We start from the raw sequence: 26,200 nt of genomic DNA on the forward strand, positions 1-26,200 counted from the left end.
TCAGGAAATATACAAGGGAGAGTCGTAAAAAAAAAAAAAAAGTAAATAAACATAAATAAAAATGCAGGCTTCCTCGACGGCTGACTGCGTTGCCACATTCAAGCTTGTTCTTGTTGGTGATGGTGGTACGGGTAAGACAACTTTTGTGAAACGTCACTTAACGGGTGAGTTCGAGAAGCGGTACGTCGCGACGGTCGGTGTTGATGTCCATCCGCTCACTTTCCACACCAATCGGGGGAAGATTTGCTTCAACTGCTGGGACACTGCTGGTCAGGAGAAGTTTGGTGGTCTGCGTGACGGCTACTATATTGAGGGCCAATGTGCCATCATTATGTTTGATGTCACAAGCCGCAATACGTATAAGAATGTACCCAACTGGCACCGTGACATCACGCGCGTGTGCGACAACATTCCAATTGTCCTGGTAGGTAACAAAGTAGACTGTGCAGAGCGCCAGGTGAAAGCGAAGATGATTACGTTCCACCGCAAGAAGGGACTTCAATACTACGATATCTCGGCCAAATCTAACTACAACTTCGAAAAGCCGTTCCTGTGGCTCGCAAAGAAGCTTGCGAATGATCCCAACCTCACTCTTGTGGAGGCACCGATGCTCGACCCCAACGTGCAGCCGCTCACTGCTGAACAGTTGCAGGCACTTCAGGAGGAGGCCCGCGCAGTGGAAAATGTTGTACTGCCGATGGGCGAGGACGACTAGAGACGGCACACCTCTCATCATTGAATTGAGTTAACTCGCGTGGAATAAATTTGTGTAAGTCGATGTATGGAAGGAACGTGTTGGTGTAATGCAAGGTTGATGGATGAAGGAAACGGAAAGCGATATGAAGTAAGCGCGCCATCAAAAAAAAAAAAAAAAGAAGAGGAGAAAAGAAAAGAAAAAAAGAGAAGAGAAAAAGGGAAGGAGGGAGGGAACAGAAAGTAATTATAAATGAAAAGAATGGTAATAAGGAGAAGGTCAATTAACTGTAATGCAGAGAGGAAATGAAGATGCTCGGAAAAGGCACAATTTATCAAAAAAGAAAAAAGAAAAAAGAGCAGATGATAAAGATGGGCAGGCGGGATTTATTAGAGACCAAATGGATCGGGAGGAACAGCACTGAGAGATATACAAAGGGGGGACAAATCAACCTTCATATGAATATGTGCGTGCGTCTGTGTGTATTTCCTTACTTTTATTATTCGAGACATGGAAACGTAAGCGATAGACTCGACCAGGTTTCCAACCCAAGCCAATGCATATGGGCAGTTATATCCCTTTCCGGAGTTTGCGTGTTTAATCATTTGTATACGCGTAGCAGAAGGTTAGAAGAAGGATTGCACATGTGGGATAGATAAGATGGCGGAGATGGGCGCCTCCCATCAGAAGGAGATATGTTACATGGGAGGGGAATGAAGGGTAGTAGGAATGCGGTTCATTTTTTTTTCTGTTTTGTGTGGAGGTACTTGAAGTGTACGCCGTTACATATCTTGGGCGGGAACACCGTATCAAACCCCGCAGCATGTTGAATTATCACTACGGAACGAACCTTGTACCTTCAGTGCGATACTTCTCATGAAAACTAGAGTTGAATGGGAGCCACTTCAGCCACGTTGCCCCACTGAAAATCCGTCACATCACGCGACAGGAAAATGCATGCGAGCGCCGCACCTTCTCCCTTTGTTTCTCTCAACGTTTTGCCCCTATACTCGTCGTTTGCAACGTCATTTCATTTCGTTTCATTTGTCTTTTTTTTTTCTTTTGTTCCCGTTCTGTTTGTGTTGTGGTGTTCTCCACTTCCCTCTGCTTCCATTCTGACTGCCCCGTCGCTGCTACAAGAGGCGCGTTATTGTTGCACGCAGGTGCATATTTTATGTGCCCGAGGAGCAGCGGTAAATGAAGAGGAAGAAGCGCAGCAAGCGTATCACTCAATAATTAGACGACGCTATTGGAGTGGGGGTAAGGGACTATAACGCATTTCAAGTCCACACAGTAATGTCGTACACATTTTTGTATTACGATCATCGAGAAAAAAAAGTGATGAAGGAACACTGTGGGCTTTGAATATAGATGCTAATGACGACCTCCTTCGTGTATTAGTGGGTTCGTCACGCACTAGGGGTTCTTCGTTATGTTTCTGCTTGACATTCGAGCACTAACCATCGTAAGATTGTAGACACACGCTCATCACATCTTACTCTTACTTCATCTTTTATGAGTTACAGTGTTCATTTGTTGTAGGCTCGCAACCAAGAGCAGACATCACCATATTAAAGAGAATTTGCAATGTCTGAGGCTCTGATTGACGAGGAAAATTTCGTTCCACCGACGGCGCGGGTTGGGTTGTCCATAGTACGGACACATCGCCGTTTCCTTTTGCGCCACCGCCACTTTGTTCATCAGTACGCTGCCATGTACAGAGCACGGCTGGAAGCACTGGAGAGGCGTGTTCTCAAGGCGGTAAGTGCCAAAGTCGCTGCTGGAAATGTTGTTGGCACTTTTCCTCAAAGGTCTCGCGTGCTGGAACTTGGCATAGGGGAGCGGGCGCTTTGTGTAGGGGTAGCGTACAAGGAGGCGCGTCTGCTTCCACGCTTCTTGGACGAATACCAGAAAGAGTTGGTGCGCATTGATGCTGGTGAGGAGGAAGACTCGTATGGGGGTTCTGAAGCTGTCTCGTGTTCTGTCCCTCTGCGTGCAAATAGTCGGGGAGTAAACCCTACACCTGGAAATTGTTGTGAAGGTGATGCACGTAATCAGTCTCACTTATTTAACATATGTGGTGAGGATGATGAGGTATTCATGGAGGACGACAGCGGTCGCGTGCGTTTGGAGGGTATCCCCGCCGCGGTTGTTTGCACGGGATTAGTACTGGGCGTGGATGGCACGTTGCTTGAGAACGGGTGTCTTTCTGTGAATTGTTACGCTATAGGAGATTTGCGGGAAGTGTATGTTCCTCGTACATTGCCGACCGTGTCGTCTCCTACGCCCTGCTACGTTGGCTTTGTTTGTGGTCTTGAACTGTGCTCTGCGCAGACACAAACCGATGCAGCAACGAACGGTCGAACAATGATCGAACTTCTTGTGGATTACCTTAGCGGCACCTTGGGAAGCACTGGGAAGGTTGTGCAGCCGTCGTACATATCCCGCTTGGTGATTGGCGGAAACAGCATAGCCCCCACCGAAGAACTTCGGTTAAAGAGGAAAGTGAAGCTTGACCCTTCGGATCATGTGAAACTCAGCGATGACAAGCAAAACAACGGCACGGTGACCTCTGCTTCGCTTATGCGAGAGTTAGACGCGATACTTGCTCGCCTAGCGGACTCCATTGAGGTTGAGTTGATGCCAGGCGATAACGACATGACAAACGCCTTCCATCCACAACAACCTATACACCCACTGTTGCTGCCAGAGGCGGCGCGCCGTTCCTCCATAGGTTTTGTGACGAATCCATATGAATTTGTTGCGTTCCCCAGCGATGATGAGGAAAATCATGTAGAAAGGAGCGGCGCCGATGCGACAGAGGGTGGGACGATATTTTTTGTCTCTTCCGGCAGTAATTTGAATTGTGTCAACCGTGAGACACGATTTGACTCCCGTCTTGATGCTATGTCTTTGATTCTTCAGAGTGGATGCGCCTGCCCCACAGCACCGAACACTGTATTTAGCTACCCCTTCACAGATACCGATCCCTTCGTTTTCCCCAAGGCTCCCCACTGTTTCGTGTGTTGTGATCAGCCGGAGTGGGAAACGCGTTGGGAGCCGCTTGCCACGTTCGACCCAACGCGTGATACCAACGGTTGCGGTATCCTCCTGAACGAAGAGATGGAAGGTCAGTCCCAGGAAATTGAGAGCGATGGGGCTGGTGTGCGACTCGTTTGTGTACCGACTTTCGCTCAGACAGGTAAGCTAGTACTCGTGGATGTTAATTCTCCAACACTAGAAACTACTTATGTTGACTTTGCGTCAGGGCTGCGCAACCCACGTTAATATGCACCTACCAGTAGCATCACGTGAAAAGGCGTGTTGTTGTGTTTGTCCGTGTGAATAAGCCGATGCAGTAAGTGTGGTGGAGGCGGCATCTCATACAGCTCTGTCATATAACACGCAACCACACCCACATTTACTCAGAGGTAACTGCGTCTAATGGAGGGGGCGTAAAGAGGAATTAAGCAACGCTACCGGAAGAAATGGCCATGCAAGTTCTTTTGGTCTGTGCGCTCCTCTACTTAGCTTTCTTCTTAATATTTCGTCCCTTTTTTTTTTTCTCTTCCGTTCATTCTTCTGCTTTTGTGACCGTGTGTGACGCTGCAGATGAGCGTCTGGTCTGCGGGGGAGACCGTAGCACAGCATTGTGTGATTTGGCCGTTTTTATAAACTGGTAATTCAGGGAGTTATGCTCCTGGGTTGCGGCTCGGTGCGGGTTTCCACTTCTTTTCTACCTCATTTGTTTCACAAACTCCTATTCATTTTTCTTTCTGGAAATCGTTTTTTTTTTTTAAAAACAAAACCAATTCACTAAAAATGGACATGATTTACGTACATGAAGCAGAGGGGACACAACATAGGCTACTGTAAGGTGAAGCAATTTTCCTGGGTGTGCGTGTGTGGCAGCTTCGGACCCTTCCTTGCTTGCCTTGACCCAGGAGTTTTTCCTTTCCTTTTTCTGTTCGCCTTTTCGGCTGTGGCCCTCCCTTCCCTCCCTTTACATTTTTTTGTTGTTTCTACTTTACCGTCTCGTAGGCAATGTCTGGTGAGGCCGATTCTACTCCGGGCATTATTGCTCCTGGTCCGGAATTGAGGGCAAAAATTGAGCGGAGTGCCGCCAGTCTCGCGAAGCGGGACAAACGCAAGGCGGATGAGATGATGGCAAAGGTCCTTGCCAGTCAAAGACGTGAGGAATTCCTTTACTTTGAAATGACACACGTGTTTTACCCCTTCTTTTTGCAGAAACTCAACGAGTATCGGGCCCATCCGGAGTTGATTCCAACCGACAAGGACGGGGCGGCCAAGGGGACAGGAGCCCCTGGTACGGAGGGCGCAGTTACCTCTACAACGACTGTCAAGGCTGGCGGTATTGTTCGGCGGGAGGGCGGTACGAGACGCAGTGAGGTGTTGCAACAAGCCGAAGTGGAGGCGCAGCGGTATCTCGAGGATCCGTTCCCCAGTAAATACTCCCTCGATCTTCTTCATGGCACTGTGGACATTCCAACGACTACGTTTAACTACATGACTTGTACAGCACAGTATGTGGCGAAATACGGCGATCGATTTTTACAAGACTTAACAGCCCGACACCGCAACAACGCGGCGTTTAGGTTCCTGAATAGTGAGGATGTGCGACACGAGGTCCTTCTCAAACTCATTGAGTCCTACCGACGCATTTTACACTTTGATTCAGATGAGGTTGAGGACCGATTGGAACGTTACCATTCTGTTCGCTATATAATAGACACGGTGTGCAAAGAAAAGGTAAAGTATGCGCGGGCCGCCATCGCCCGACAGAAAGCTGCATTACTGACGGATGAGGAATTGCGGGAGAAGCTTGAGTGGAATGTGTTTACTGTTGTGCAAAACTTTTCAGCGAGCGACCTAGGCCTTGATGCACCGATGCCTGAGGCAGTGGCAGCTCGCCGGCGCGCACGCTTTGAGGCCCCCAATAATGTAGCGGATCTTCCCGTGTCCGGTGGTGGTGATTCAACAAAGGATGAGCATTTTGGGGCACCTGCAAACGGAACGTTTGTTGGCGAGCAGGACGCATCTAGGGAACCAAAACCCCCCGAGGGGATGATGGCACCCCCTACCTTCAGTCCCACGTTCATAAGTAGCAGCCTCATTCAGCCTGCTGATCAACCTGTCGCGAACAGCAACTGTAGGAAGAGGACACATGATGATGTGGACGGAAATAACTCTGCGTGACGAGTGTGTTGTTGGTGAAAAGGCGAGGCAATTCAAGGAATAGTGGTCGAATTTCCCCGCTGTGATGTGGAATGTTGGAGAGATGTTAACTGTGCTTTGCCTCCGTCAAGAAGGGAGAGTTAAGGGGAGGGATGGTATGTGGAGGTGTGGAGGGGATAGAGCGAAGTAAGTGGATCGGTAGATCATCGGAGCAGAAGGCAGCGGGACCACCAACCGACTGAAGATACGTGTGTGAAACTGCGGCACGTCGCTTGGAAGTGATCGCCACTTGTTGCGTTAATCAGTGTCGTGAGACGATCCACCTCTTTACAATATTGTATTGTGCTTTTGGAGGATAACTGAGGCATTTGTGCGTGTGAAGCGCGAAGTGGTCTCCTGAAACGTTGCGTTTCCGCCTCCGTCGCCTTTTCTCCGCTTTGGTGAGTTTACATTTTTTATCCTTTTCGCATACATATATCCGTCTTTTTTTTTTTGCTATTCATTCTGATTTGCGTTTGGCGTGCTTGATTTGTTGTTAATGATCATGTAGCTAACGATGGGCAAATACGCTGTTGTCGTTATTGGGCCAGCGGGGAGTGGAAAGAGTACGTTATGTTGTACCATAGCCGAGCACTATGCAACAAAGGGTCGCAGCACGCACATCTGCAACTTTGACCCGGCTGCGGAGGAACTGCGCTATAGTCCGTCTATTGACGTGCGTGACCTCATCTCGCTTGAAGATGCAATGGAGGGGAAAGGCCTTGGCCCGAACGGGGGGCTGGTATTTTGTATGGAGTATTTGTTGAGCGCCGGGGAGCAGTGGATTTGTGAGCAGCTGGGGGATCACGCTGAGGACTTTATTATTATTGACATGCCTGGGCAGGTGGAGGTCCTTTCACACGTTCCTGCGGTCCCAAACTTTGTGCGGCTTTTGCAGCGGGTCGGCTACAATGTAGTTGTGCTTTTTTTACTGGACGCATTAGCAGCGACAGTGGACGCGGGGAAGTTCGTGTCAGGTTGTACCTTTGCCCTCTCTAGCATGGTTTGTTTTGACTGTCCATTCATGACAGTCTTAACAAAATGTGATTTGCTCCCACCAGATGTGAAAGAAGGGGATCTGGAGCACTACTGCTACTGCAACTTTGACCACGTAAACTTGAAGCCTTTACAGGGACGGTGGCAAGAGATGGTCCGCACGATGGCCTCTGTTATACATGATTTTAATTTAGTTTCTTTTCGGCCAATGGATATTACTGACACCGCGTACGTATCGAACATTTGTCAGCAGATGGATGAGGTACTGCAGGTAGTGGATGAGGCTGAGGTAAACGACAGAGACCTTCCAGGTCCTCCGGGTGAAGGTGATGGAGACATCCCCGGTGAGGATGTGATGTGGTAACTTAAAAAAAATCTAGCAGAAGGTTGGTCGGATGTTGTGTAGCGGTGCCTCCCTGTTCCTTTTTGCATTATTTTTCAATGCATCTCCCCTTCCCACATCACTACGATGTTACCCTTCTGCCCGCTACTGTTCGTGTCCCACCCACCAACTTATGCGTATGCACTTAAATATTCCAGAGGAGTTTAATAGGACGATTGTGTGCGTGCATGACGGGGCCCGAAGGAGGGGGGACAAAGGAGAATGAGGAAGTGGAAAAGGGGGTTCTCAGTATCTTTTCCCTCTTTTTTCCCTCTCCTTTATGATGACTTGCTAGCTCGTCTACAAGGGTAGGGATTTCCATGGTCTCTTGAATTCATTCTCTTCATGTAGCAGAAGTTTTAGGTGACCCTGTCAGTGGAAGAAGGAGAGGGTGGAGGGGAAACTGGCTGCGTTGAACTACCGGGTTAGTTGATCTCTTGTGGCATCCCTCGTAGTTGTGTGTGTTTGTTGCAGGTGCCGAACGAAGCGGCAACTATATATTACCTAAGGTAGTATCCGAGAAAGTAAGGATGTTTGCCCCATTCTTTCGTTCATTGAAATCCAATGCAATAGCGCAAAGAGGGTTGTTTGTCGCCAAAACTTCGCTTCGACAATACCGGTGCCGGTTGTTTTGCTCACCTTCTGCTGTGTTGCTGTGCAGTTTCAGTAGAGATATGCCTCTTTCCATTTCACAGTTGCGAACACGACTACGGAGTCAGCTGCAGGACGGGTGCCCACGGATGCAGTCCATCGACACCGAAGGTCAATTAACGCTCACACTTGCGAGAAGCCGTCGACCAGCAGAGCAGGAGGAGGCGCTGGAGCGAGCAGAGTCCCTATGGCGTGAACTAGAGGATTCCGCCTCGCCACTTCCGTTGACGTCCATCACGGGACTGCGTGTGTCACTTTGCACATCCATGCGCCGGTGTGCACTTGTTGCGCGAAAGCAAGAACTGGCGGAGTCATGGACCCGACGTTTTGCCAACCTACGGAACCTACAACCAATGGACTTCACTACTGGGGCTAATGTTGCTGCAGGGCGTGTTCGGGGTTGGCAACACGGACGGCCTGCTGAGGAAACGGATCAAGAGGAGATGAGTGGTGGGGTGGTTGATGATGACGGGGCGGGTGCAGAAGGTGCAGGCAGGAAGTCTGGAAATAAAGAAACTCCACTGCAGAAGTATCGCCAGGAAGTTATGATGGACCACCCCATGATGCAACTGGCGTTTAAGCGAGGAGTACACACCCCTGGGCCGCGTTACACAGGGGATTAACTCATCGTGCGTTAGTGGTGTGTTTATGTCCTCTGACACGGGTTACATTGTGAGGTGTGGATGGATCAAACACATAGTTTGAAAGCATTGTAACTGGTCGCTTTGACCTGCTTCTCCTTTTTTCTTCCGATTAACCGGCAAACCGCGCTTGTGCCCATGGTTTCGGTCATATAATGAACTAAGCGTTGGTTGGGGTATATTGATATCATTCACTTTTATCATTTTTCCCCCCTTGTCAAGTTACTTGGATTCGTGTCTACGCTACCATCAAGGGAATAGCAGTGTGAGGAATACAATGTCTACCGATGGCAGTGAAGTCATTGACGATAACAAAACTGTAAGGAGTCTCTTTAACGGACTAGCACAGAGGTACAAGGACACCGTTTTGAAGAGTGAGACGTCCATCGAACAAGATGAGAATTCACGCTCTCTTATTCCACATTTGGAGAAGCTATGGTATATGATGGGTGCGATGGGTGTTGTTTCCCCTAACGAACAGTTGGATGATATTTCTACGAACGCGTTGGAATTGTTATGGACTCCTTACATCATTGCAGATCTCTACCAGCGCCTACAGGGACCTATGCCCACTCCAGCACCGGTCACTCCAGGCGAAACAAATGAAGTTGCTGGAGCTGCGGGAATGACACGTGAGGAGGCCCTTTCTCGTTCGCATCACTGGTATGATGTTTTCTTCCGTTGGGCACAGGACTGCGAGTTGGTGGACGAACGGACGCTGGACACATATCGCACGTTTCGTGCGGACAATCGCACACAACGCGTGGAGCTCTCCCGGAAGCGCCGTGAGCTGGAGGTGGTACTACTCCAATATGAGGATAAGGTAGAGTACTTACAAGCAAAAAGAAAACGTATGAAGGAGCTGATGGCGGAAGACGGTGACGAAATATCTGAAAGTAACGGGGATGAGGAGGAAGCACTCCGGGGTCGCGCTCTCGCACGGTTGCGTTGGTCTGTTTACGAGGCTTGCCATCACCTGCAGTTGTCAGCGCGCGAGTTGGAAATGCTCACGGCATTGTCACCAGAGAGGCGGCAAGAAATAGCAAACAACCACCAGCGTACGTTGGATGCTGTGCGTCGGGGAGAGTTATCACTTGGTCGGCACACGTACACTATCCTACCAGGTGGTCTCGTCGCACCGGGAGGACCGTTTCCTGTGGACCGCATTAACAGTACCGTTATGAGCGCGATAGCAAGCCAGGAGAGTTTCCGTCAGAAAGTCGTGGAAGAGTTGATGATAAACAGGAATAATCCAACTATGACGTTGGCAGAGTTCGCCGACGCGGAGATGGCAGATGTGCAGCGTCGCATGGAGGCAAACGCAGATGCGCAGCGGCTCCAACAAGAAGAGGATGAGTTACTTGGGCCTGAAGGAGTTGAGGAGCGTCAACGGAAGCGGGACTCGGCTCTAGCTGATTGGAAGGATGATCACCCCCCAATTGGCCAAACTGCAAGAGGAAACTACGCATGAGCCGGCAATTACTCTGGCTTGCATGACAGACGCTTCCTAAGGGACCGAGCGGCGCCTACAATTATGTGTAGCGACGACCTGCCCAAGTGGTTGTTAGGTAATCACTGTTTTCGTAGCCGTTTTTTTTTTCGTGAAGGTAAAACGTGCTTCAAAAAGTACTAGTTTTAGATGCATCACTGGTCTTTTGAAACTGCCGCTTGTCGCTGCCTGGCCAGTGCCACTCCTTTTATTGCATGGTCTGCAGGGTGTTTTTGACGGTTACATACACGTTCCGGATGGACCACATGTTATGCTGGCGTGCTTCCCCTATCGAATCGTGGAGGTGAGGGGCTCTCGCGTCATTCTGTACAGCTTCTTCGCCGGTTGAGGGTCCATTCGTTTACCAACTCCCACGCAATTGTACGTCGCTATATATTATGGAAGTTCTTCGATGTTGTGGCGTGGTGTGTTGTGTTGTGTTATCCTTTCCCGCAGGTATGTTATTAGTGGTGAACCCAACTCTTTGTAGCTAACCGCATGACACGTTTGAGGCCTCAACCCTTCGCATATCGCTTAATGGTGTTTTTCTCTCTAATCTTTTTTCCTTTCTTGACGTGAACTGTTGCGGTTAGTTGGATCCGTGTGTATTACCTTGCTCTCTTTTTGTTGAGTTGTATGAATGTGGTTGCGTGGGCCGTACCTTTGGGGTCTCTGCGTTAACTTTCCAACGGATTTTCTGCACGAATAAACCTTTCTTTCCTTTTCCTCTTATATTATCTCTTTTCCCACCGCCGACGTATGTGTCAAGTGTGGGTACACTTCGGTGGAGCCTAACAGGTAATTTTTAGTCCGTGGCACTGGGTCACCACCTGTGCCCAGCTCCTCGGGCTCGTGTTGAGGGGTGGCGGTTGCTTCGTCATACCAGTGCGTTAAAAAGGGCGCTTTTGTGCAGCAGGTTCAAAAACTATAGTAGCAACTAATTGCCGATAACTTCTGCTGGAGTAAAAGTCGCTCTCGGTTTGTCGATGCCGGGCTACCCCACGGGATTGTTACTGGGCTGTCGAATGTCTTCGCGGCCTCGTGTATCATGGCTTTCGCCCGCGCTCGCTTCCCACCAACAACTTGATGCAGGGATCGCTGCACGACACCAGGTGGACCGTAAAAGTATTAAAAAGTCCAAACGCCCCTTCGAAAACTATTTTCGGTCGGAATACCGCTGCTCTCCATCACCCAGTAGGTTCACTCTGCGCCCAGGTGGCCGGGTTTCATCGTACGACGCAGTGAAACTCATGACTGATCCTAGGCGCAACTGGTCACCCTTTTGGGGCCGCGTTGTGGGTAACGTGCGGACACAAAAGAAGCGACAGGATGTGTTGCAACCTGCACCTCAGCAGTTCGGCGAGGACAGCCTTGACCAAACAATACAACGTTTCCTAGAGCTTCGCTTTCAATGGGATCGTGGGGATGACATCCTTGCTCCGAGTTTGGTTCCGCCTAGTTTGTATAGTTTGACTGAGCACTGTCTTCCGTACGCGTGTGATGAGCAACAACAGCAGCAGACGGTTAGCGACTGCGTAGAGTTAGACGGGGGTGGCGCACACTCATCTGCATTCCGTGCGCGGGGAAGGCGGAAGTGCTTGTTAGTACCCAGAGGAAATTTAGGTTCAAGTGGTGTTGAAACTATCCCTTCTATTGTTCTCGATGCAGCAAGAGGTCCTCTTGTGTCATCGCCGACGGAACTTTCGTTGAACCTGCGTTGGAAGGCAACGAACCGTGAGGCCACCAGTGTAAGTGAGGTATTGCGTTTGCAGCAGTGTGTAGGGCATGTGCCTGTCATGGGTATGACGGCACGATCATTGCTACTTTTGCTGAAAGCTCATGCCACCGCTGAGGTCGAGAATCCCCCACTGGCCGTTGCTCTCGCTATAGCAGCTGCGGAACACTACCACGAATACACCCCTACTGAGTGTTTGGAGCTTCTGCGGTGCCTACGTAGGGTTGCCTTTGTGAAGGGGTTGACGCAGCTGTCGCACTCACAGGTTAATGTTGTTTCTTTGTACCGTGACTCGAGACACTCCCAGATGTTTTTCGCAGGGTATATAGGAGACGCAGCCCCTTTTTTGGTAGAACGTGTATGGTCTCGCCTTCCCGAGCATGCTCAACGGCTCTGTCGGCGACGACTCTTCCTCGACTTTATAGATCTACTAGCACTAGCGGTAGAAATGAATGGCTGGAGGTTCCCGTGTAATTTACCGAACCCCGCCAGCTCCGCAACTTATGCATCCAAGTATCTCTTCTTGCGCTATACACTGCAGTTGGATGAAGCCATGATGACAGAGTATGTGAGGTGCGTTGCAGACGCAACATTTTCCGCACCGCAGACCGAACTATATACAAATGTTGGCGGACAACAGCAAAACTCGAGGCAACTGATTGCCAGTCGCTGTGATCCAGATGACAGCGAAACCTTATTCACTCCACTTATTACATGGCTGTGTGTGTCTTTTTTGGCTCGTGTTACTGCAGAGGCCGTCGGGGATGTACTGCGGCACACTGAGATATCTCTCAAGCAACACATGAAACTTGCCAAAGATTATCAATCGGCGGCAGCGCGCGGGAAGTCGAAACTACAGCGACTAAAGGCTGAGAGGGACCTGCAGCAGTTCCTTGACAGCATTGCGCTCGTGAGGCCACGACATCATGTATACCAGTGCATTGGGCGTCGACACCCGAGGAAGATGCGCCTCCGTGTCATTCCGCTTGAAGCCTTTCCTGCAATATCGCGACACACAGGGCTTCCCTTTGGATCGGCGTCGCGACACGCGCACCTGTCCGCAGAGAGGCGGTGTGGAAGTTTTGAACATGACGATTGGACGTTCGAAGCTGTTGTAGCTCGTTCAGCTCTCGCACGGAAGCACATCGAGCGCGCTAAGGATGCGCTGGACTGGGCCGCAATGATGCTGACAAATTGTGCAGTAATTGCCAGACACATTCCGACCCCGGCCAAACGGCTAGAAGCTTGTGGTCCCAAGCATACGTTTGTATTCCCTGCCGCATCTCATCTACCGTCAAGCATTGATGCAGCAAGTAATCGTCTCGCTTGGTGCGAGGCGCTGGTGCGGTCCCGTGTGCAAGAGGACATAGACTCGCTTTTCCTCCACATACCCTGGTGCGAACTGGAGGAGCAGCTGCAGCCATTTTTAGATTCCGAGGGGAAAGCTAACGGTATTGAAAGTAAGGAAGGAACCCAACGTGCTGGTAAGGTCACAACAGCAGGGGATGATGGGACCAGCTTGTTGGATGCATATTTTCCTTTTGACTTTCTGGACAATTCCGGCGGGACTGGTGACTGCAGGCAGGTGCCGCCCATCGAATATGATGACGCAGAGCACACAAAGCACCCGAAGACGGCGCAGCAAGATCAGAATTCTCTAGAGGCGCTCCAGGTTAGTATCGAAAAGTTTCAAGTTACCGTGGCGGAGTTGATCCGCGCACAGGAGGATTACTTTCTGATTCTTTAACTTGGTCGTGTGTGTGCGATTAGAATGCTGAAGAAGGCAGAGATTGATTGAATTTTATAGGAGGTTGTGGCCGCACAAGGGATATTACGGCGCAGCGGGGCGCGGCGCTCGATTCCCATTCGTTTCTAGTATACTGTTCCACTGCAGCAGTGAGATTTGACCATGCCTCAGTTCGTCCTTCCGCGTGACTCACTTTTCTATGTGCGTCTCGTCCCAGTGGGTTCGCTCCTTCTGTGCTCCACATGTGTATGCACACACCTGTGACTGACATTGGATGCTCAAAGAAGTGCTCGTAGATGTTGAGGGATTGCAAGTTTTCTCCTTCCCAACGACTGGAAACCATGAACCGCCCCCAAATCGTTCGGTGCAGGTTGTGCCTACTTTCATAGACTGACCAAATATTTCACATTTCTGATCTCGCACCGTTTATTCAATGTGCTTATAAATATATACGTGCATTCACAAAGTTATCCGTTGCCAAGTGTTGTCTGACTCTGATGGCGCCTTTGTGACTCCTTCACCCGTAAGCATTGCCATTAGCGGCTACTGGGGGACTGCTTAGAGTTCATACCGGTTCTATACGGCTGTCGTATATATGTGTGTACCCATTCATACTTCTTGTTTAACGTCCGCCCATACCTTTTCTTTATACTGCCGTGTGGTAAATGGTTGGGGGAGTGGATGGCCACCACACACCTTGAAGTGTGTAGTCTTTAACATGTTTTTTTCCTCCTTGATTCCTTTTAAACTCTTAGAACCGCTGTAGAAAAGTTGGTCACGCGGTGGGAAATAGGCGGGAAACTTAACAAGTAGGGAAAATAGACTTGTTAAACAGTTCCTTATTATTGGAAACTGAAGGGCAGTATCATCATCACCACTTAAAGAAAGCAGAACCGTAGGACGAAAGGTAAGTGTGTGGAAATGGACCAACCGGAGCGTCTTGTGGAATCACTTGTAGATTCTTCATGGGTGGTTTGTGGGACTGAGTTATTTGCTGATGAACTTAAGGACTTGGAACATTTAGAAGAGATGGATGAGAAGCTAGCATCACAACAGCAGCAACAACAACATCGGAGCGAAGTCGTCGATGGTTGCGATGTCTTGCGGGAGAGTTATGATGGGAGCGCGTGGAGTCAGGAAAGACGGACCACTAGCAAGCCAAGGAAATCTCCAACGTTCTCAAAGCAAAAGTTGCCAGACCGCCCGAGTTCGCGGGCGTCCACTGGTGGACAAGCTAAGGAGCCTTCCAGTATATGTTCAACAGCTGCTTCCGTTCGCGTGAAGACAGAAAAAGTAGTAAATGTTGCGGAGAATCGAGGGCAGGATCTATATAAGCAGATGTTACAAGCGCTAAAACAGCAGATACGACAGGTACGCGAAGAGGCAGATCTTCGTCGTTCAGCCACGCGTCGGCAACTGCGTTTTTTTAGTGCACGCAACGTTGATGAATACTTACCCAGTGAAATCCTTCGGGGGGCCCCGGAAAAGCATTACCAGTGGAGGAGTGAAGTTTCTGGTTTAGATTATGTTACTGAAGATGTATGGAGGAGGACACCGCACCAAGATGATGCAGCATCGTCTCCGTCCCCTAGTGTTACTGATAGTCGATCAGCGCTTACCATACTGCAGACGCCTTATGGGAGTGGCACAAGCTACCCTGCAATTTGTGATTTCACCATCGATCCCATAAACTTCATGGCGGAAATTAATGTAGCACTGGAGAAGAATCATGGAGTTCGTATCGTCACTAAGGAGTCACAGCCGCCCGCAGAAGAACCAGATCCATCTATGTTGCTCTCCAATCAGTTATGTGAGATGTTAGAACACCAGCCGGGGCCCATGATGGACTTGAAGGAACCAACGTGGTTCAACACTGTGCTGCCTCCAATAGCATCAAAAATGGAGGAGAAATGGGTTGTCGACAATAGTGAAGGCCAAATGCCATGGAGTGGCGTTGGGCCGACGAAAAAGGTGAAGGGTGGTGGTGTGGAGAGACTACAACTAGCATTTCCCCCACTCCCAGCCCGTGCTGGTCAAGATAGCAGGGTAGCTTCTGGTGGGACAGCGACCAAGAGAGCGGCTGTGGGGACTACCACTGATGGTTGCAACTCAAGCAAATACACGGGAGCTGGGCGCAGTGCAATCGGTGATATGGATAAACTTGTACGATGCTCTGCCACAGACGACACTGTGCGGCTGCGGGCGAAGGCGGGGACGAAGACAACTAGGACGGTGCGCTTCACTAACCACTGTACGAGGCACCTCGCCATGCGATTACAACCGGCCACGCATCCGTGGTTAAAATATTCCATTGTGAAGGCGTCCGCGGGGAAGCCGCTGGCGGCGTCGTCAGGTCTGTGTACAGCATTGGACAAGCCAGTTACCTTCTTTGAGTATATTGACGTGATGATAACGTTTGAACCCCAAACGGTCAGGGAGCCTTCGATAGCAGAGGTTTTACGGATTGGGTATTGCGTAGAGCTAAATATCCGAAGTGGCGAGGGGGCACAGTGGCATTTTCTCGAAGTGACTGTTCTATGCGATACACAACAACCTGAATTTCGCCTCGTTCCGTTGGAAAAGGTTGCAGATCGGCGCGAGGAGGCTGCGGACACATCCGCAGAAGATTCGTCAAGAACAACACGTGTGAACTCGAGGGCCTCCAAAAAGGATTACATCACGACGTGTGAGTTTCCATGTACTTTTGTGTTCCATTCCTTCACCAAATACTTCCAGCTGGAAAACATTGGGTCCGATGCCATCATTTCGTTAGGTACCAGTTCCTCTTGCTTCAAGATTACTTCACCCTTAGAGGAGGACATCGAAATACCCGGTGGTAGCACCGTGGAGATCGCTGTTTGCTTTTGCCCATTGAGCGAGGCTCACTATGACGCAGAGCAATTGTTTGTTACTGTGAGGGACGAAAGAAACGGTCCTGTCTTGGCCAAACACACGTTTAACCTTCGGGGGGAAAGTGCCCTTCCCCACATTGACCTCTTGCGAATAGGACCCATGGAACTGAGTCCATTCGAAGGGGACGAGTGCAGTAGTGTGCCGCAGTATTTCCTCCCTGAAACCACATTGGGGGAGGAGGTAGTTGAGGAGGTGGTTGTACGCAACAATTGCCCAATTGCAGTAGAGTACTTTTGGCAGGTTGCCACTGTTGGTGGTGGACCCTCTGGAGCGCAACTGCAAATAACGCCGTGTCGTGGCGAGTTTCTTCCAAAACAAGACACTAGATTCACGGTGACTCTAAAACCTTCCGTGGTGGAGCCGTTCGCTGCTGTTCTCAACCTCTTCCTTGAGGGTCTTCCTAGGATTCCCATAGAGGGTGAACTAGGGAGGACTGTGGACAGCTGTGGCCCCCCGTTGCTTCCCCCACAAAATGACTCACGCATGGCGGAGTTAGATGCAACAAAGGGGGTGTTGAGGCTCTTATCTCGCTCTAGGATGGTTCCTGCTTTACCAGAGCCCGAACAATTGCGCCGACTCATGGACCCGTGTGGTGCGCTAAAGAACATTATGAAACCGCAATCGAGCGAGTGTAGTGGCGTCTTTGCGAGCGGATTCTACCTTTTTGCCGATCCTAGTCCTCCGCGTCTCATGCTTATTCCCGATCGTTTTGATGAGGGGTTGGAATGCCTCATTAACGGTGAGAACGCACGTCGCGTGGTGTTGCGAAACACTTCCCACCGGCTACTGCACTTCATCTTTGACCCGACGCCACAGGAATGCCCAGTGGGTGTGTGTTTTCCAGCCACATATGACCCAGAAACTGTGGAAGTGAGGTTTGAGCCGCGGGCAGGACGTGTGCCCCCACAAGGTTCTGTTCCTATCACATTCTTCTACACATTGAAGGAGGTTGGACATCACAGTATGTCGGTAAACTGTTACATCCCGGAGCTGTTTGAGCTGGGAGTGGAGTCTTCTGAGGGGTCACCTCCACTAAATCTTGTAACAGAGGTCCCGTGCACTCATGCTCTCCACCTCAGCGTGACGGGTGTTGGACCGACGCTGATTGCCAGTACTCACTTGTTGGATTTTGGACTCATTGAGCAAGGGCGGGAGTCTGAAGCGTCTTTTACTGTGACAAACGACAACCCTATTCCTGTTTCCTTTGAGCTACAGGATCCAAAGAAATGCGAGCCTCCGCGCTTCGTTTTTCTCCCGCAATCATTCCGTCTCGGTGTCGGTGAGTCAGTGGAGATTACTGTGTACCGCCAAGCTGTGGATATCACCGAGCCACAGACATTCTTTGAGTTAGTGGTGCCAAATGGTGGATCAATAGCAATCGAAACGCGAGCGGATATTCAGTTGCAAACATTGGTGTTACGCGAAACCGTCGTCAATTACGGTGTGGTGCCCAATGGGTCTTGGACAACGCAGTCGTTTGTTGTGTCGAATCCGTTTGCCTCTGACATACCGTATACTGTCCAAGCCGTGGACGTGCCGCCGAATATTATGGTTCAGGTCCCACCCTCTGGTGTGGTGCGTGCAGGCTGTGTAGATGTCCAAATACCAATTCGCTGCGCATTTAGTGTCGTTGCAGCTGGAGGTGGGAAAAGGGCTGTCGTCAGTTTTAAGAATATGCGTACTACGCAGGAAATACTAGTAGAGCTTTGCTGCGAAAAGATCAGTGAACTTACGGTGGCGATTGATCTTATTCCCGTCCCGAAGGTATCGGAAGGCACTTGCTGCATGGCGTACACTCCCCCAATCCTGCCGTTGAATTTACCTGAAGCGCCAGAAATGGAGATATCTTCGTACATTGAGTCGGTTCTGCGTAACCTTATAGAGCTTGAGGTTCTGAAGTGTTGCGTTCCTCGCAAGAGCAGGAAAGAGAGTTTTAGTGCCGCCGTTGATGATGCTGTCACAAACTCTGTTTCTGCCTTGGACGCCATGGCAAGCGCGTCCGGAGCTGGAGGGACCGGGGAATTGGTTTTACGACCGTACTGTCCACCTGTGCATCTCCGTGCTTTACTACCTCATGGAGAGCCTGTATGGTCAGAGTTGGTAGTTTTGCGTATAACCAATTTGACTGGCTGCCATAGTACGTACGGTGTCAACTGCACGCAGTATGGCTTCAACCAGACTCTAGTTGATATGCGTCGAAGTCCCACAGTGGGCCGTGCAACCTCGAAGTCTATGACAATGACGGCTTCTAGCATAGCGGCCACGTCAAAAAATCGCGGTAGAAGCAGGGACGGTACCACTAGCAGGAGACGTGACTCCCGGCGTACCTTCGTCGGCAGTCCCGACAGCAGGCACCCCTTTTCAGCGGGGTATGCGGATGGTGACGACACAAAAGGCAGAAAAGCCGTCGTGCAACCGACTTTCTGGTGCAAGAACTTGGATGGCTCAGAACAGAGGGAGCGTGAGCGTCGCGCTGCGCTGGTTGGTGCTCAGGAGGCTTTACTTGATGGTCGTGGTTGTGCCACCATCTTTGGTGGACCAACAGCTGGTGCGTTAAATCCTTTTGCCGAGTCAAAACTTCCCTTAACGCTTTCTGCCAACCTTCCCGGACGATACGAGGAGACCCTCAAGGTACACTGTGGTAACATGCCTCCCGTGCACATCCCAGTATCACTAGAGCTTCGTGGGAGACCCGTTCTTTTAGATTCCACTACTGCGGGTTTGTTGGTATCGGACGGCAAGGAGATTCTCTTAATGCCGTCAGTTCTTGCTGGTGTGGGGCGCTCTCAGCGCACGCTGCGGCTCGTCAACCGTCTTCCGCGAGACGTGAATGTGTCGTTTAAAATATTTCTGACAAACGTAACATTCTCTGTTTTTGCAGTTGATGACAATGTGGAGGCCAATGCTGTAACGCTTCATCTCGGGCCTGTGACAGAGGAGGATCACCGACGTGAATCTGAAGGAAAGGGTGAGGTGGCCGCCGCACCTGAGAAGTTCTTTCTACCCGCGATGGGTTCGCAGTTGGTGACAATTGAATACGCTCCGGATGCAAACTTTGTGGGAGCCAACTGTTCCGAGCGGAAGTGGCTCGGTGGTGTTATTATCACAGCTGAATATGCTGACACGTCTTTTAACGATGCTTTTATCATTGATGAGTTTTATCGAATACATCCTCAATACCGGCCTATTGACCGTGTCGTTAAGAAATCTGCGCGTGAAGGTGACGCCGCGTGGACGAAAAGCCTTCTGCGACCCGCTGCAGTGTTGAAGGTGCGGCAACCTGTGATCACACGGCCTGGTTTAATAAAAAAGAGCACCATCATCGTACCCGAGCTGGGCGTAGCTAGTTTTTCGAAGCGGAGCGGAGCATCCCGACGCAGATCTCTTCCGATTTGTTCTGATTCATTTTTGGGGGACCACACAGCTTTCAGTGACGACACCACTGATTCCGACGAGGAGGGGGGGGAAGCATCGGCTGTAATACGACAGACGGAAACTGGTCGAGCCCAACGTCATGATGTATTACGTTCCTCGACTTCTCTGGAGGGGGAGCGCATGGAGTTGCTTTCATTCATTGAGAAGCGCCGGCAAGAGATGATGGAACACAGCAGGCGCTACTTTGTTCCCATAGAGTTGGAATTACAGGCCCTATGCGGCGTGGCCCAGCTAACTGTGGAACCATCAGAGAACCTGGTTCGTTTTCCTACCTGCGTCGACGGACAGCGATGTACGCAAACAGTTCTTTTAACGAATAGAAGCTGTGCTGTGATGGCGTTTATGTTGGACATACCTTCCCCTTCATTTAAATTGTTGAAAGCCCGCCTCATATTTTCTGATAAAGACTACAAGCAGCTGGAAGTGGAGGATGAGGAGACTCTCATATGCCGGAAAGCTTTAGAGAGTTTGAAGTGGTGCGGTGTGGAAGAGCGCCAAAAGGCACGACGTGTGGTGTCACTGGGTCAAAGCAAAGAAAATACAAATAAGGGGTGCACCCAAATTGTGTTGGAAAAATACCCTACTCAAAATCAGCGGCCAACGTCTCGTGGAAGTGCGTCCACAACTGGTGTCGTTGTAAACAAGTACCAACTGTTCCCTCATGATTCGTTACAGGTGGTGCTCGAGTATCAAAGCCAATCAAAGGCAGAGAGGGATGCCTTGGCGTGTGAGGGTGCAACAGTCACAGGTGAGCTCAATATTCTTTACCTCCCTGCTGACGTTGCTATCGTGAAGCAGCAGCAAAGTGGTGCAGTTGAGGGTAAGAAGCCATTTCATCCACCACCCGTATTGGAGCTTAAGCAAAGCATTCCCCTTTCCTTGAGCTTTTTGAACCCGTCTGTAACTAGTTCACCCTCATTCCTTTGGTTCTTCCCTGGTCAGCAGATTCATGACGGACGTCAGCAGCCCTCGTACGTTCAGAAACTGCGGTTGATGAGCTTGCACCCCTCACCTCTCTCCTTCAAGCTATCTGTGGGAAGCACGGCCGCTAACATTGGTTTGGTGCCGGCCCGTTGCAATGCGACACCAGCCCTTGGGTGTCTCAGCGGTGTTGCCGGTGAGCCACGGAAGGCGATTCGCCAGCTAACCTTGGCAGACGAGACACACAATGTATTCACACGTGAGCGAAAAATACGGGAGATGAAATGTTACATCAAAGATGATAATCCGCCTGCTGTTGGTGGTGTATGTGTGGAGGGCTGTGCCCCCCAAGACGGGAAAGGGGTTACGCGAGAGTTGCAACCTCGTTCAACACCATATGATAGGGAGAAACTGCTGGTAATTGAAGATGCGAGCCGCTTCACAATCACCCCCATGGAAGGCATCATTCCCGCGGCCACAAGGGGTGGCCAACCTGGAGTTTTTGAAATTTTGGTGGAGTTTAAAGAACACGCTAACATGCGCTTCGAGGCTGCATTTGATGTACTAATTGGAACTCACCATGCAAAGGCTTCAAGTTTCTTTCTCCGTGGTGACAGTCGTGAAACAGAGATTTAGTCTGGACAGTTTGTTTCGGCTGTTTATTGAGCATTGGACTGCTCGGTGCGTGAGAGAAAAGACAAAATTTCCCCTTTAGAGTGCAGGGGTTTGGCCACTCACTTTTCTACTAAGTTGGACTTGATGTATAAGAAACACGCAGAAAATAAAACAAAAAAGTGAAAACAAGAGAACGCCACATGATTCACCTGTTTTTGCATTGTCAGTGGCAGAATAGAAGAGCATGGCGATGCTGATTCCCACTCTATTGTTGTTTGTGCAGGCTGTTTTTTTTTTGCCTGCGGTGGTGTGAGTGTGTACAGAACAGGTAGCATTATATATGTATACCGAATTGTTTGAACTATTATTATACTTTGGGATTGCCACTCTTTTCCCCATTTGTCAATTTAACTTTTCCATTCCCCTTTCTTTCTGTTTCTCCCCCGCTAAAATGTACTTGGTTCAGAAGCACAGGAAAAGAAAAGGATATTGGAATACAAACCGTGGCCACTGGGCCTCCTCTTTTTTTTTTTAACATAGACAGTTTAGCATCAACAGATACATTACTGTGTTACGACCCTTCCCTTTTGCTTTTTTTGTTTTCTCAGAATCATTCTAAAGGTACCCTTTCACTTTTTGTCATCGTTGTTACCACCACTCCTGTTGTCTGCAACGCAGCAGAGAGAGAGAGAATTCGAAGACCAGCGGCTCCGCACAGCGCTTGGGGAGTACCTTTTAAAAAAAAAAACTATTGTTTGTTTTACAAAGTTCGGGGCCTGGGGTTGCCATGAGTTTGCATGTCGGTAACGGTTTGCAGCAAATGGAGAAGAAACAATGTGTCTCCTCGTGCCTGCTGCTGACGTCGCTGCACGTGCGAGGGCCCCTGCCCCTTCCGTCAGCGCGGTCGTTAGTTGCCAGTGTTTGTGTCGGTACTTCTTCCATTACGACAGATGTTTTGCAGCCCGTGATGTCAGATGAAGTGAGTGGTTCTTCCGTGCCTTTGTCTCCGGTGTTTCAGCGCGCTTCGTCGACTCATCAGCGGTTGGCCTCCGCCAGCAGTGTTATTGGGTTGGAACCCCTTCGCATTATGTTTCCTCTCATCGACGACGACGCATGTCACGGTGACGGCGGCTCGGGTTCTGCACAACCGCACAAGTACGAGTTTTGTATAGGATTGCGCGAGGCTGATAGCAATGCGTTATTAGGCGTCGCCATATGTACGCGGTCGGGCGCGTGGTTCCCCTTCAAACCATGTGGGGGATCTGCACGTATAACGTTTAGATACTGTGAGCAGATGGAACGGAAGAATCGAATACTGCGGCACTTACAGGAGGCGCAGTTGTATCCAACTTCTTCTGACACGAAGATGCAGTCCGATGCTTCGTGCAAGCTGGAGGCCTCGTCTTCCTTCCTTGCACCTACGGCCTCCTCTGTTCTCTCAGCAAGTACATCCTTCGTGGACGGTGGCGGTCCGGGGAAGGGTTCCAGGCCCACACACAGTGGCTTGTCGGCCACCGATGCACTTGCCGTTGCGCGGCCGCATTCAGCGTGTTCCTCGCCAAACTTTCCGCTGCTTCCTGCAACCGACACAAAAGTCAAACCGGAAAATGAACATTCAAGTCACATTATGTCCGTTCCCAACGTTACAACTGAGGGACCACGTCACCTTGCGAGTTCGAATGTTGCCACCAGTCAAACATGCAAGAAGGAACCGCGCAGAAATTATCATTGTGGATTAAATCCTATCTCTGTAAATGGTTTCTTTACAACATCTGATCCGTGCCCCCCTGGTGGGTTGCGGGAGCGTGAGGGCCAGCCGCGCAGCCTTGTCTTCTCGAACATACATGTGAAGGGCTTCTTTCCACTTTCCCTAACCGGTAGTTGGCGATTGGAGTTCCTAATACCGCACCCCTGCATACCGGTTACGAAGCACACGGTAACTGTGCCAGCTACCTTCGACACAGACGGCAGCAGCGCACTTCGTGACACTCTCACGGTTGACCTTCCGTTATTCCTTAGAGGTGAGGTGCAGACGCGGCTGCGCGCCACGTGGGTCGACAGCAATAATTTGGACGATATAACGGAGGTACCCACGGTGGTGGAGTTTGACCCTATTGTTATCAAAGTAGGAGGAAGTGAGGTGTGTCAGCAGGAAAGGCGTTACCACAAGCTAGTTAGGCACAGTGCGGAGAAGTTCACGCTGTCCGAACTCGGCGTGCAACTGCTAGTGGCATTAAAGTATTTTGCCCCTCATCGGGAGGGACAGAACGGTCGACCCACCAGCGCACATTCAGACGCTCGACTTTGGAGGTCTGCGATGGCTTGGAGGGAGGGGGAAAAGGATGCTGACGCTGTGAAAACTAAGGGTAACGGTCTTGGCAAAGGAGGGGACGGAGCAGATATGGACGTACGTTTGCCTGAACTACAGACAGCTGCAACTCCAGATGGGAAGAACATGAGCAAAAACAGTATATTTACTGAGGAAGCGATGTCCGCAAAGGCCCTTTCGTTTGGTGATAACGCTAGCCAATCGAATGCCCACAGGAGTCCACCTTCCAAGGAGGTGCCTCCTCCACGACGGGCTTCCAAAGAGGAAGTTCGTAACCCAGGAATGGGCCACTTTAGTACGCTGAAACCTGCAACTAATGCACAATTGGTTGCGTCAATGGACGATTTAGTGCCGTGCTACACTGAAGAGCAGCGGAGGGCTGTTTTTGCTCTCTACGACACTAACAACAGAGGCTACATGACACAGGAGCAAATACTTCACTTCTGTCGTGCTCATGTAGCCCTGTTCGATGGACACCAAAACGATGCGAATATTGTGCGGCTACTTCAATCTCTGTTCCCCCGAATGCCCCGGAGGCGTATGAATGCTACAGAGGCCGCTGCAAAAGCCACATCCTCCTATTTACTGCAATCCCGTAAGCCTTGTGCACCGGCGCTGGAACAGCGCTTAAAAAATAGAGGACTACAAACACCAAGTGGGCGTCCGACATCAGGTCAGCACACGGCGGGTGGCTCCCCACAGGGCGCGTTAGGCTTGCCGAGGAGGTGCATAACGTATGACATATTTGAGGTTATTGCCCTTCGCCTTGCCGGAATGTAGAGAGAGAGAGAAAAGAGAAGGAAGTAAAAATAAGTCCGTCATCACCGTCTTTCACGGAGCGCGGGAGTGGCGGTCTTTTTTGCGATGGAAACCAAATTACCCAAATCATCATCGATTACGGAGGAGGAGGAGGAGGAAGCAGGAGTAACAAGTGGGAGTGGTATATAAGGGAGCATGTGTGGGAGTTGCGTGTTGACTCCTTCACTTAAAAACAGCTTATTTGGATGCGCGTTAGAGTGCTGCGGTGACCGGTAAGCCGACACGGCGCGGTGGGATCCTTCACACTGCTGTCGGTGGTTTCCTTTGTTTTTCTTTCTTTCTTGTTCGTAGTTGTTAAACTTACCTTTGCTCTTTACCATCCACTCTTCGCTTTTTTATTTGCTTATTTCTTTTCCCATTACTATTATTATTATTATTTTCATCATTTTTGTTGTTATTTCTCTCGCGGTGGATACCTCGCTATGTTTGCTCGACTTCGCTATATGCTAAATGGGCCAGGTAAGAGAATGATTGGAATGAGCGGCATTGAAACCGCAGGAGCACGTTTTTATGGGGAGGAGGAGGACGATTTGTTTATAGAGAAAAGAAGAAATGATTAAAAAAAAAGAGCAATTGGCTAGAGTTGCTTAGAATGTAATACAAGAAGTGGTGGTTGTGGGAGAGAGTGAGTCAATGTGATAATCGGCAAGAGCAGGTAGCACAAATAAGTTTGGTTTCCCCTCTCTTGCTCTTACAAGCACAAACGCAGGCACCCCACGGGGAGAAGCGCAACCATATACGTACTTGGTTGTGGTGTTAAAGAAGGGTCGAAACCGAGGGTAGCCTGCTTGTATCTGTGCGTTTACGCCACTATGATTTACCGGGTGCGTCACACACTGTTGTGACCAACGTGATGTACTTTTTTTCTTTTCTTCTTAACACGCTGAGCCTCTTTTCAGCAGAAGGTTAGAAGCACTGAAAAGAAAGGAGTAGGTCCAAAAACAATATGTGACCGTCAGTTGCTCTCACATTTCTCAGATTTTAAGATAAAATTGGACTATGCTGTGAGGACGGGCGTTGTGGGGTATGCGTTCCACGAGTCATCCATATAGACGCACTCCTTGAACAAGAGGGGCATGATCATTTACAAGTTCGCAACCCACTAAAGGATGACAAAAAAACACCGGCGGTAAGGCAGCGTCTGCAAAGCTAATAGTAGCTGTGTGCAAACGGTGCTCAAACAATTACTTACATATGAAAACAGGTATATGCACATGCGCATTTGGAAAACATTTTATCCTTTTCACCTCGAGAGAATTCTCTTCGATGTTGTGGCGTGGTGTGTTGTGTTGTGTTATCCTTTCCCGCAGGTATGTTATTAGTGGTGAACCCAACTCTTTGTAGCTAACCGCATGACACGTTTGGGGCCTCAACCCTTCGCATATCGGTTAATGGTGTTTTTTCTCTCTAATCTTTTTTCCTTTCTTGACGTGAACTGTTGCGGTTAGTTGGGTTCACATGCGCTACTTTTGACCTCCTCATCTTTGTGTATTGTCAGTCACGTAGGCGCAGGCATCGGCTGCATTTGTATGTAGGGGTACTTATGCGAGCACGTCTGCATGTGCAAGTTTCTGGCGTAACGGCATCAGTGACTGCAC

General features: G+C 49.9%; 9 protein-coding genes across 9 annotated transcripts, besides 5 other annotated features; all 9 read left to right on the forward strand.

Annotated features, from left to right (window-relative positions):
• Window positions 1-8,730: part of a sequence feature (sequence corresponds to BAC RPCI93-27F10) that runs on past the window's edge.
• Window positions 26-63: a sequence feature (AT_rich).
• Tb927.3.1120 (GTP-binding nuclear protein rtb2, putative) lies at window positions 62-715 on the forward strand (the record flags this gene model as incomplete). Its single annotated transcript, XM_838613.1, has 1 exon — window positions 62-715. One exon carries the CDS (start codon window positions 62-64, stop codon window positions 713-715), a length of 654 nt encoding a protein of 217 aa, XP_843706.1.
• Window positions 859-912: a sequence feature (A-rich).
• Window positions 2,282-3,982, forward strand: Tb927.3.1130 (DNA polymerase delta subunit 2, putative; the record flags this gene model as incomplete). The annotated part of the gene is made up of 1 exon (XM_838614.1): window positions 2,282-3,982. One exon carries the CDS (start codon window positions 2,282-2,284, stop codon window positions 3,980-3,982), a length of 1,701 nt encoding a protein of 566 aa, XP_843707.1.
• Window positions 4,739-5,911, forward strand: Tb927.3.1140 (hypothetical protein, conserved; the record flags this gene model as incomplete). Its single annotated transcript, XM_838615.1, has 1 exon — window positions 4,739-5,911. The coding sequence occupies one exon, from the start codon at window positions 4,739-4,741 to the stop codon at window positions 5,909-5,911; it is 1,173 nt and encodes a 390-aa protein (XP_843708.1).
• On the forward strand, window positions 6,447-7,289 carry Tb927.3.1150 (hypothetical protein, conserved; the record flags this gene model as incomplete). Its single annotated transcript, XM_838616.1, has 1 exon — window positions 6,447-7,289. The coding sequence occupies one exon, from the start codon at window positions 6,447-6,449 to the stop codon at window positions 7,287-7,289; it is 843 nt and encodes a 280-aa protein (XP_843709.1).
• Window positions 7,838-8,581, forward strand: Tb927.3.1160 (hypothetical protein, conserved; the record flags this gene model as incomplete). The annotated part of the gene is made up of 1 exon (XM_838617.1): window positions 7,838-8,581. The coding sequence occupies one exon, from the start codon at window positions 7,838-7,840 to the stop codon at window positions 8,579-8,581; it is 744 nt and encodes a 247-aa protein (XP_843710.1).
• Window positions 8,731-26,200: part of a sequence feature (sequence corresponds to BAC RPCI93-1J15) that runs on past the window's edge.
• Window positions 8,877-10,070, forward strand: Tb927.3.1170 (hypothetical protein, conserved; the record flags this gene model as incomplete). Its single annotated transcript, XM_838618.1, has 1 exon — window positions 8,877-10,070. One exon carries the CDS (start codon window positions 8,877-8,879, stop codon window positions 10,068-10,070), a length of 1,194 nt encoding a protein of 397 aa, XP_843711.1.
• Window positions 11,075-13,570, forward strand: Tb927.3.1180 (hypothetical protein, conserved; the record flags this gene model as incomplete). The annotated part of the gene is made up of 1 exon (XM_838619.1): window positions 11,075-13,570. The coding sequence occupies one exon, from the start codon at window positions 11,075-11,077 to the stop codon at window positions 13,568-13,570; it is 2,496 nt and encodes an 831-aa protein (XP_843712.1).
• Tb927.3.1190 (hypothetical protein, conserved) lies at window positions 14,492-21,475 on the forward strand (the record flags this gene model as incomplete). Its single annotated transcript, XM_838620.1, has 1 exon — window positions 14,492-21,475. One exon carries the CDS (start codon window positions 14,492-14,494, stop codon window positions 21,473-21,475), a length of 6,984 nt encoding a protein of 2,327 aa, XP_843713.1.
• Tb927.3.1200 (hypothetical protein, conserved) lies at window positions 22,242-24,563 on the forward strand (the record flags this gene model as incomplete). The annotated part of the gene is made up of 1 exon (XM_838621.1): window positions 22,242-24,563. One exon carries the CDS (start codon window positions 22,242-22,244, stop codon window positions 24,561-24,563), a length of 2,322 nt encoding a protein of 773 aa, XP_843714.1.
• Window positions 24,960-25,001: a microsatellite.

This window comes from Trypanosoma brucei, chromosome 3, assembly GCF_000002445.2.
Source record: "Trypanosoma brucei brucei TREU927 chromosome 3, complete sequence".
Classification (NCBI taxonomy): domain Eukaryota; phylum Euglenozoa; class Kinetoplastea; order Trypanosomatida; family Trypanosomatidae; genus Trypanosoma; species Trypanosoma brucei.